At 37.6% G+C, this 12,071-nt stretch overlaps 1 protein-coding gene across 1 annotated transcript in view; it reads right to left on the reverse strand.

The window, feature by feature from the left end:
• Nucleotides 1–1,631, reverse strand: part of MYBPC3 (myosin binding protein C3) — a 63,401-nt gene extending 61,770 nt beyond the window's left edge. The window contains exon 1 of the mRNA XM_082058073.1: nt 1,412–1,631. Within this exon, the coding sequence (XP_081914199.1) occupies nt 1,412–1,436 (25 nt within the window). The 5' untranslated portion in view covers nt 1,437–1,631. The remainder of the gene's footprint in view (nt 1–1,411) is intronic.
• Between the last annotated feature and the right edge of the window lie 10,440 nt (nt 1,632–12,071).

The following is a 12,071-nucleotide window of genomic DNA, read 5'->3' on the forward strand; positions in this document are numbered from 1 at the left end:
GGGAACATAAATAATCTTGTTGGAGTTAATCTTGCTTTGGTGCTTTTCAGTTTTTAATGGGAGATGCAGGCTGGATTTGTGCTCTGGCTGATTCCAAATATTTTGGCCAAAATGAAAGTTCTTAAAAAGTTATTCTTCTTTTGTTGTGGTGACCACAGGAGATTTTCCCACTCACCAGCCTGACAGGAGACTGATGCCTGTTCAGCCCTTTGCAAAGCACAAAGGCCTACATTAATAAGTGTCAACAGCTATTACTGACCAACTTTGGAAACAGTACATTAATAAAAAAGTGTGCATCTTGTACTGTGCATTCAGATGGTAGTGATTCTGGGCATACATTGGCATCAGTGAAGTAAGAGATTTAAAAGAAGAATTCCAGATTTAGTACCATGTTCTCCAGCCTTGCAGATTGGATGTGTGCACACTTTTCAAATAATTGGAACTTCAGCTTTTGACAACTTTTTGTCCCAGCTTGATTGTGGACACAAAGTGCTTCTGAGACGTCTTTCTCTACCCACACACAGGTGTCCTGAGGCTAAATTCTCCCCACCTCTGCTTCCCAGGCTCTCTTCCTCCTTTTCAGACAGATTCATTGCACCTTTCAGCCCATCCTAGGCCTCCCTATTTCCTATGTGGGCAGCCTCTGAGTGATTGTTTCTCAATTTTAGATTAGAACTTTCCGAAATCTGAAATATTTTCCTGGTATTTTTCTAGTGGGGCAGGACTTGCACAAGGCTCTGTGGCCTTGGCTTTCTGAAAATGACTAGTTATCTTCTGGCTCAAGGGGAACGAATGGACAAGGGTGACTAAAAAGAAATATGCATATATTCTTTACAGTACAATGTCTTCTTTTTTGCTAGAGCTCTACTGTCACTGACTGGAAGAACTAGAAAGAATAAGCTCTGAACCACGTGCTATTCGCTTTCATTTTCACAGAGATTTCACTAGCAACAAATACCATCAAAGTTTTCTGCTTACACTTCCTCAAAAGTATCAGCAAAAACCAAACTAAACCAAACCAAACCAAACCAGGAGAGGTTTATATTGCCTAACTGCTCAAGAGAGAGACTGCAAGCTTTTTTCAGAGTCCTAAAGACGATTGGGTAAGGAAGTGAGTAACAAAAAGAATCTGAGAATTAAATGCATTTCACCTTTATTCTTTCCTCATCCAAAGTGTCTTGAGAAAATTCTGTGGCTGAGGGTTGCCAAACTAGTTACTGATTTCTCTGCAAGATCACTCAACAGCTCTTACATTTATAACTTCATCAAATATTGTTTGTTTTTCCTCTTTTTTTCTTTTCTTTTTTTTTTTTTTCTTTCCTTCCTTTCCTTTTCTCTAGCATGCAAAAGCCACTTACATTTTTCTCTGTCAAGCTGGTTTTAGCTTTTGTCTCTCAGTTATGGTCCTTACCTGTTTTCTTTACAGGCTCTGGCATCTTCACTATGTTTTTGATGAAGCTCCCAGTTGTATCTGGAAAGCAGGGTCCGAGCTAAACAGGAATGAGACTGCAGGGCTTTTGAAACCCCCTAAAGAAACACTTGGTGGAAGCCCCCATCCTGCTCCTCCCCCTTGGTCCTCCACTGTTGTCAACTACGGCACCTTATCGACAGCAGGGCACACTTGACAGGCGACATCAGCTGGGATAAATATAGCCAAGTTCCAGGAGCCAGAGAGCTCAAACCACCCAAGACTGGCTACCACTGATCTGTTGGTACAAACCAGAGCACAATCTGATGTGGCACGTGCATACAGTACATTTTCCAGCTTCACATACGTAATGGTTTAAGAATTCCTACACTGCCATGTTTATGGCACATTCAGCAAACTAGATATGATAGTTACATTTCCTGTATGCTGGTTCTGTACTTATTCTATGTATCTGCTTGCATTCTTGCTACCTATTTCAGTCTTTATTATTGTTATAATTTGGTCAGAACTGAACAGGCCCTCAAACAGCTTTTTTATTGTTTCTTTCTTTTTTTTTTTTTTTTCCTCTTCTGTCAAAGACTGTGTTTGTAGAACTAAATGTGGACATTCAGGAAAGAACTTTCTTTTTCAGTGACACTTAGACATTACTGACATTTGCAGTCACAACTAAAAAGCATTACACTACTTAAATAGTATCAGACCTCCCTCCGCATCCACCCACTCAATCCGCAATACATATTTCTTGAAAACTAGTAAGTCTTTTTTTTTTTTTCCTTGAAGTGCCATTTAAAAAATAGTTGCAATGTTCTCTTTGATACCTCTAGAAGTTTTATTTTTGCTTAATTATATAGAAAAGATCTGAGGGAAATCTCACTAGAAAATTACTCTGGTATTGCCATTTCATGCTTCAGTCATTGCTTCTTGTTTATTCATACATTTAGCATATGTCAAAATAGTAACTGTGGACAATCACTCTTTTATTGAAATGGTGGTATATCCATGTCCTGTCACTTTTGTCTGTTGTATTTTGAGTTTTATCAGAGAAACTCTGTAGGCCAAGCATTGAGCACATTTTAGCTACCACTAGTATTAAAAAAATAATTTAAAAAAAAATGTGGTCTTCAGTTTTTCCAGTTTTACAAGCCTGTAAAAACCTCAGTCTAAAGGATTTCTGCTCTTGGCAGGAAGCTCAGAATAGATGAGTGTGCATGCAGCCCATCAGTCATTGTGCTTTGTGTCTTTCACGTCTGACTCTCTGGGTAAACTGATGGGACGAATGTCAACATGCAAGAACGACTGCTGCTACCTCTCCTGATTTTGGGCCAAATACTTCTTCTCCTTTCCCTGAAGGAATTTTTTACATATGAGTGAGGAAGATGGGCAGGATGTGACCTATGTACATTTTCCACTGCCTCTGTTTCTGGTGGAGCACAAGTTAGCACGATATGTATTTGACCTACCATCCTGTGCCTGAGACATTTCACTGGGAGTCAGGAAACCTCAGCTCTTTGCTTTAGCTTGAACTCTTTCAAAGGACTTGGGTCCCACGGTGTGAAAAATCTGTCACTTAACTACTGAGGATCACTATTCCTTTCTTAAATGTTTCTCCCTACTAGAGAGCTGCCATTAACTCCCTCTTCAGAGCTGATCCTCAACACACTGTTGGAACTGCATCCAAATCCCTTCTGGGAACAGAGTTGTCTCCCTGCAGCCTTAGACAATAGAGGTCACAAGAGGCAGAGCTATCACAGACTGATATGGAGAAAGAAAATTAATCTGTGGACTGCGATCAGAGCCATGCTTCTTCTCAACTTAGTTGCCTCTCTAGTACGTGTCCTTGAAATAATGCTTACAAAGAAAATTAGCTGACTAGAAGTCACTTCTGCATTATTTTAAAACATGATCCTCTTGTAATTGCCATCAGAATATACTAATCTTCCTCAGGAATCATTTTGCATAAAGAACTTAGTTTTACTACTTCATTCTTTCTCCCCCACCTATTAGCAAGTAATTATTTTTACTGAAAGCCAATATGCTATGTTCTGAGGTTCTCCATTTGATAAAATACGTAGTGTACTAACATGTTATGTTTGACTTGGATTCAAAAGACTGTTCAGTTTTGAAGCTGTTTTTACACTTAACACGATAGGCCTTTACTACCACTAACTAAAACAGTGTAAGTAGAACAAGACCCCTTTGTGTGGGTTTAAAGGAAATATATACTTTTATTAAAAAATCTTGAAAATCCAGACATGTAGTATTTTTCATATTCTCCAAGCCTGTATTTGTTCTCTGTGAGTGTCCAGTAGGAGGTGCTTCAAAACAAGAACTGAGAACTTTACAATAAGTAAATGTTGGATAATGCATATCTAACAGATAACTCGTTCTGAATGCCAATAGATATTGACTATTTCTTCTAAGTTATTGGAACTCTCAATATTATTGATTCACCTAAATACTCATTTATCTCTAAAATGACATTAACTCCTTGGACTCAAGACTTTCCAATACACATTGGAAGTACACATTCCAATACACTTTCCAATACACATTTACACATTGTAAAAATTGGAATTGTATTACTGATTCAGAATTTTCCAACTTTTTTGAATATCCTCTTGTTCTGGGAGATCAGAAATTGCCGTTCAGTGTCTGAATGTTGGTTGGTTTTTATACTTGTCACAGCACCTCAAATTATTTAGGACAAAAAATACATTAATCTACATTAGAACAGTTTTAAACCTGATGTTATCTACAAAAGCATTTTCCTTTATTTCCCACTTTTTTATTGTCAGGTAGTTGTCTGTATAACTGTCAGATATGTGTCTGATGATGACATGTCTGTAAGAGGTCACTTCCATCACTTTGATGGCAAGGGGGAGTTCATCCTGTCATCACATGTCTTGCAAAATAATTACGTTAATATGTTTCTCTGGAAATTTCTGGGATGATCGAAACTGTGTTGCCATTCAAAGGAGATACAGTCATTCATTAGATTCAATTCTAAAGCTGTGTTGTTTGAGGGTAGTATCCCAATAACTGTCTATGAGCCATAATTTCCTAGGGAATTTGAAAGAAGTTTATGCTAATCTAAAAAGTCTAATATACTAGGATATCAGATTGCTAAAAATATATAATAAGATTATGAGGGATTTGCACTGTGTATTAGAAAGAAAAGCTAGACAATATACTCTGCATTCGTTTATTAATGGAGAGAGTACAGTTTGCAGGAGTTAATCTCAACAGTGCTTGCTGGGATCATGTAAATAAGTTTTTTCTGTTTTGCACTCTCTCCTGCTTATTTATCACAGATATTTAGAAACTGTTTTAGACTTGAAGAGTTATCTACTCTCATAAGCACGTGGAAGCCTTTTCCCAATGTATTTCATGTTTCCCAACCTTTTTATCTGTTTGTTTGGTTTTTTTTCTCTGTTTAAATAAATACTTATTTAATGTGGTTGCAGCATTTTCCTTTTCATGAATCAATTCTCTACCTATGACATCTTATTTTCTTTGGATCTCTTCTCTCAGGATTTCATTTTATCTAGTCCATATCTTTCTCACTGTAGATTTGATTCTTTCTGCGAACATTTAGTGGTATAGTTTTAATTTAGTAAGCTACTGGAGACGTGAATAACTTCAAACATAGACTTTATTGTGACTACTGTGTGCTCAAAATCAGGCACATTTAATTCAAGTACTGTGGTGAGTCAGTCCCTTAGCTGGTTATTCTCTGTAGATACTTTCCAGGATTTAGAATCAAGTTTAATCTGGGGAGGGTATGAGTTACTTCTTCCCCTCAATGAAACAGAGCCACAAGAATGATTCAGTCTGATGCAGGGAAAGGATTCTATTCCAGTTGTAACTTTGCAGCTTTTGTGATTTTAAATGTTATTTAAAATACTGTCTGCATGTTCAAGGCAGAGCAAAATGAATGTTTTCTCTGCTATTACATTTCTGGTTACCAGGTGGCAGCATTGCAGTAACAGTAAACTTTTTCTAGCATTTTCTTCATTCTATTAATTTATTTATTTATCTAACCACTTTTAATAATAAAACCGCTATGCAAATGAAATATATGATAGAGATGGCAACACTGGCCCAAAATAGATGTGTAGTGGATTGTGATAACTACTTACCAGTGCACCACAACATTAGACTATTTTTTAGAAAGTGTATGAAGTTTCATCCTATATTGAAATTAAACTGATATACAAATATAGTGAAGCAACACATAATAAATGTCTCTGGGGCTTTGCTAAAAAAGTAAATGTGAAGGAAAAGGGTTTGCTTCCTTGTCAGAGGAATTAACTTGCAACTCTGAAATTGTTGTTCTGCGTCTCAGACAGTGGCTTTCATCATGTAGTTCGAAGTCAAGTTCAAAACTGACAGTAATAAGTGGCCTGCAGTGACAGGCTGTGTGATGTATCTTCCTGATTTACAATAGTTGTAGTGTAGCTTATGCAGAGAAACCTCAGGGTTTATTATTTCTAGGCAAAGTTAGCAGCTCCTACCTCTAAGAAGAATATCCAACTTCCTATTAAAAGGATATGGTTTTAGATGGCTATGACTTTGCCCAAATGTAGCTATCCAGGTGGAAAATCTGCATACTACTTTTTTATTTGGGACTTTTTTTGCTTTTAGTTTCTATCATGCCATTTGATTTTTTGTCTCTGTTCATTTGTCTCTCTGCCTCTCAGTTTTGTGAAAATATCGTCCCTTCCATGATTCAGCAGTTTCTGAGGACAAGGTAGTATAATGAAGTCTCAGTTCCAGGAGCTGCAGATTTACTGGTGTGAATGGTGGGAGAGCTGAGGAGGCTCAGTGCAGAGCACAGGCCCAGATAGAGTCATTCACTGAAGCGCTGGCCCCATGAAACGGGGCAGACTCTTTCCTTTGTGCTCTTGAAACTCAGAGCTCTGGGCTATGTGGCACAAAGCCACTTGGCCTCACTGACAGAGCTCGAGTTTACAAGGGCTTATGACATCTGGGTAATGCTGATCCTGCTTATTTGAGCTTTCTTCTGCACAACCATTTTGTATCCCTACACTTTACACACAAAAATATGTGACTGAAGGGTGCGGATAGGAAGAAAATCAAGGCTAGAGGTTGTGAGAGGGGTTTGAAATAGGTGCTCAAAGGACAAGAATATTGAATGGGGAGCTGGGGTACAAATGGGAGTAAGGGAAGAGAACTGGGAGTTAGTAGGTGATAGGACTGAAACTGTAAGAGGACGTGGGATGGGAAAACTATAAATGGCTTAATAAATATATTGGAACTGAGAACCATTCACATAAAGAGAAGCTGACTGGAGGCACATGTGAGAGAAGTTGGGCTGAGAGGAATAAAAAAGACTAGCTGGGCAAAAGTTGAAACCTGACCTTGAGAATAAAGCAGCTCAGATCTACTAAATGTGGAGGCGTCTGGTCTCTGAGTCTGGAGATGGAGAAAACCTGAATGCGGACCTGGGAGTGCACAACTGGGACTGGCTGAGAAAGGAGCAGCGGGTTGGTGGGTGGTAAAAAGTGGAAGAGGGAATGCCTAAAGAAGGATTCTAGAATTATGTTTCTAAAAGCATACACTCAAAACTCAGATGATTACTTAGTTAAATTGAAAAGAAACCCAAACTCATTTGTATACGCAAATGGCCAGCTCAGCACCCAAACATTCTTCACTTTGCATAAGGCAGAGGCATCAGAGCGTTCTGCATAAAGGCATCAGTGGTCAAAGGGCTTCTCATATGAAGAGCACTGCTGCTCTGCTGCTGGGGAGTTAAAAGCTCAGAGGGAGCCCTTAAAGCACAGAAACTGCATTCCTTCCTACCACAAAGCCGCTTCCCCAATCCTTTGCATAACCTAGGTCTCCTCAGCACCTCCTCCCACCCTTCCTTCTCCTCCACCACCTCCTGCTAAAGCTTATCTGCTCTACCACATCCTCATTCTCCTCCTAGCCATAGACTGCTCTGCTCATTCTCACGTACTGCTTTGGCTCCCCAATAGTGAAAAGTAACACTGTGGGTAACTGAAGGCATGAAGAAGGGGGATGTGGCTGTATGAGTGGAGAGAATGGAAAGAAACAGAGAATATAAAGAAAGTTGCCCTGAGAAACCTGATCTAATTGGCCTGCTTTGAGTGGGGCATTAGATGAGGCAACCTCCAGAGGTCCCTTCCAAACCAAGTTACTCTGTGATCCTGTGAGATGTTGCAAAAGAAATAAATGGGGCTAAAGCAGACACGGGTGAGTTATGAGTGAGAAAACGAGAAAGAGTATCTGCAACCTGCTGCTGTTTGCGTGTTCATTGGAAGTTCACATTCCCCAGCTCTTGGAATAGGACTCTGATGACTTGGGTTCTGTACAGATCTCCCTAATACCACAGGCTAAACCGAATCAACTGAATTGCAATATGCAAATTTTTTAGAGAGGAAAGGTGAAACTTGGTGAAGTTTTAGCTATGTTACAGTTGCTTCCAAGAGCAAAGCTCTTCGCCTGCTTGAGTGTAGGATAAGATCCATGGGTTCATTACAGTAGCTTTTGTTTATTCCAAGCTTTACATTGTTAGTGTTTTAGGTATATGGGTATGTGAAATTATGTAAATCTGGTTCAAGTATTGCTTAGAACAAAAAAAAAGGGGCTGAGATGGCAAGTTAACACACCAAAAAAAATTAGAAGTAAATGCAAATTCTTGGAATTGGTACCCACAGAATGATGTAGTCTGTGTCATATAATGGTCTTTTATACCAGTAATCCATAAATTTTAAAAACACAAGAGTGGGATTCCCATGGAGAAGATACTATTCTGACCTTTGTCAAAGAAAAAATACTTATTGTACTGCCATCAGTGATAAAGTCTCTGCTATGAATTTATAATGTGCAGTTGGAGTATAAGCAAAATTAGAGTAATACTGTAAATAAACTGAATTGAACTGCCATGTAATATATGTACTTGTTATGAAGTTGGCACTATAGTTTGAATTAAGCTTGATGATTATGAAGTGAGGTTTGTTGTACAGAGATTTGAATGCGGGAGACAAGAGCTAGAAAGAAAGGGAAGAAAGGTAGACATGTTAAGGGATACAAAAAGAAAAAAGTAAACTGAGGCAGAAGGTTTACTGAGGAAAAAATCTAGCAAAGTATAGAGCATAAGCCCTGTTGTAATTGAAAATGAAGACAAATACAGATTATAAGATTCTGGCAGTGTATAGATCTCAAAATGATGTTATGGAGATAAAATTTAATGGAGGAGACAAAAGAATAGTAAATATATTAGGATGTGTATATGTATATTATAGGAAGTTTGAGGAATTCAATAAATGTGGACTGTCAGGCAAAACCAAATGATAGTACCTTTAATTGCAGTTCTGTTTGATGTAGGTGAGTAGCAGCTCAGATTTAGATGTCTCTAAAACTCCCTTTGACTGGGGAGAATTAAAAAATATATGCTATACCTGTAAATTATTATAACCCGCTTATCCCTTAGTAGAGCCACTGCAATTTTCTACCTTCTACACCTCTGATGCATGGCTGGATGGAGTCTAAAATATAGTAGGAAGTTCAGTATTTTGGATTTAGCTCAGCAGTAGTTTTCCAAATAATATCTTTACTCAATAATTTATTAGGAACTAGTCAGCAGCTAATAAAAGTGGTTGTGTTTTGTTTTGTTTTAAAGCAGGCTGCAAAGGTGATCTGTAGGTTGAATATCCAGCTGTAGTATGAATGCCTCCTTTGAAAAAGCATCGATGATCTCTAACAGCAGTGGGACACAAAATGGTCCAATAAATTTGAGCTAATCATGGGTCATCTCTCTAGATAATGACCTGACCTACCTTTTTCCAGCACGTCTGCCTGTCCGGCACTTGGCCACTTTCACAGAAGATAGAATGCTTGCTTCTCTGTATTTTTTCTGAACCAGTGACGTTGTCACATTCATTTTGATATTTTTCTCTAAAACAGCCAAAGAGCTTCTGTTTGCATGTGCAACTGAGTGGTGATAATTTAGATTAATTAAACAGCCTGCTATCCAGGCCAGTTTGATTGGATGAGATACACATGGTACTGTGGCAGAGAAGCATCATCATTTGGTCTCCTTCATAGCTGCAACACATGATTATTCAGGCCCTTTATGCCGCAGATGAAAAACCTAACCAGAAACAGATGGGGAGTGAATATTTTTAGAAATAGAATTTCAAAGCATTATGAAGAGGAAGAGAAAAAGATTTCAACTTTGGAGATAAAGAAAATTTTAAACCTGCTTGTTGAATTATTTTAAATAGTATTTTAAAAATATTTTAATTATAAATAATACTGTCCCCAGAAATATTTTTCCTCATATTCTTCCATTTCCATGTTACTTGTGGCCAAAACCAGTGTAAAATGCAAATTATTCAATTCAAGTACATCTAGCTGCTCTAAAATAAGATTTTACAGTAACACACAGTGCTCAAATCACTAATTTAAAGCTTCATGTTGTTTCTGTTTGATTTTTTTAAAAATTTTTTTTTATTTCTCCAGCATCTAACTGTTTTCTGTGCAAGACTTGCTAGGAAAATTGAAAACTAGGTCTCTGAGATCTAAGAAGGCTTTTTGACAAGCTTGAAATGGCTTTTGTGATCTCGTAAACGTCTCTGCAATTAGCTCACCAGTCAGCTCTTTTCAGTCATCATACTTTTCCTGCAAGAGGAAATTATCTTCTCTGAATTATAATGTCAGAGAATGATCAATTCTGCTTTTCAAGCTGTGCTTGTGGTAAAGATGTTTTTATGAAGAGAGGTGTTAATCCTCTAGTTTTCTTGAATATCAATTCTGCAAGTCTGATAAGGGCAAATGTCTTTTACCCCTTTCTAGTAGCAAGTCAGTGGTGGAGAGTCATCATCAGTACCATGCAGAACAGTCCTGAGTTTCTAGTTCAGCATTGAAGAAACCCTAATTACGTCAGTGCTGAGTGTTGTTCCAGCCTTCTGAGGGCTACCTTCAGTGTCTTCAGCTTCCATCCTATGAGTGCAATGTAGATGCAGGTGGAGTTTATATGAGTCAAATTTAGTGAGTATTACATTGTGTCCTATGGGAAGTAAATTCTTACAGCAGAATTTTAGAAACAAAATCTCTTCTTAAATTGTTTTACATCTTTGACATATCCTAATGCTAGTTGAATAATATACACAACAGTAACTAAATGTTGGGTTGCAAGATTTTTTATAAGACTGAAAGATAATTTATATTTATTATTTATTATTCTTGCCTTGGATAGAGAAAGTTCTGAAGCTCTCACCCACTTTTAACTCTCAGTTGAGTTCTGGCATTGACTGATGTATTTATCATGTTCATGAACTGGGAAAAAGAATTGGGAAGTACTGCACCGTGATTTTTTTTTAAGCAGGAGCTTCTTTCTGTTTGGCTCCAAGGAGACACTGTACCCCAGTGATGTCACCAGACTTTTCACTTCCACAATGAGATTGTTAGTGTAGACTAATTGTAGATACAATTTTGAGAACTCAGGTCTGTAAGAAGCTCATCACTTTCAACTATTTCTGGTTTCAGTGAGGAGCCAGCTCTGAAAAGCTTCATGTTAGTTAGTTACATTACTTAGTTTTGACTTCCAAATTGTCATATTTGGCATGATCTACAACATTTTAATATTGTTAAAAAAAACCCTTCTCTCCTCTATAGACCTACCTCATTTCACCTCATCTATTTTGGAAGAGTCATGATGATATTTCCTGATTTCTGAGTATTTGAACACAGTTGAGACACATTACAAGTTAATTTGCTAATTTACTTAGTGTTGGATGACTTCGGTTTTCTTTTCTGTGTTTAGATATACTGGGTAAATTTACCATTGTGCCTCAGATGTTCATTTATTTTGCATTTTGAGTGTAATTTATACAATGCAGTTGTTATTAGTTACTATTGTTTTACAGTAGAGACTAAAAGCCACAGTTAAAAGCTTGAAACCCTTTTGTACTAGAATTCTGAAAAGACGTGCATGATTAAATGCAACATATTTCCCAGAAAGGTTCACAAGCTAAAATCAAGATACATCAGGGTGGTAAGCAAGCAAGAGGAAAGAACAGGAGCAGGAAAATGAGTGAAACCACAAAAGAACATGGTTAATTGTTATGTTCTAAACCGGATAGAGCTATAAATGCTGTTCTTGGTATAAGTGAATAGAAATTATTAAACTGGCAGGGCTTCACTTGCATGGGAAAAAATAATGACATATATTTATATGTATTTTAAAATTGACTTCAGTACTGTAGTGTCTTTCACAATAATGTTTCTCACCTATTATGTTTGTTAGTTTGCCAGCATTTATGATGTTTCTAAGTAAACTAAAAAGTAATGATAGATGGATAAGACCCTACAACTCTGTGTGCTTTTTGTTCAGGTGCCACACATGAGCTGTATTTGCGTAACTGAATGCACATGAGATTTGTTTGTGAAGTAATCATTTATTATGCAAACAACAGAACTTCATTATATCAAATGTTATTAAATATGTACATGTTATTACTATTTAAAAGAACGAGTATCATTCCAAGATCTGCAAACTTCTCTCTAGCTTTGAGAGCTGCGGCAGAGCCTGTATTAATGCTAGTTTGAAAGCTGTAAGCTAATGCAGCGTCACTGTGAATGACACAGCACCACC

The sequence above is a fragment of the Streptopelia decaocto genome (genome assembly GCF_964273445.1).
Source record: "Streptopelia decaocto genome assembly, chromosome: 7".
NCBI classification, from domain to species: Eukaryota; Metazoa; Chordata; class Aves; order Columbiformes; family Columbidae; genus Streptopelia; species Streptopelia decaocto.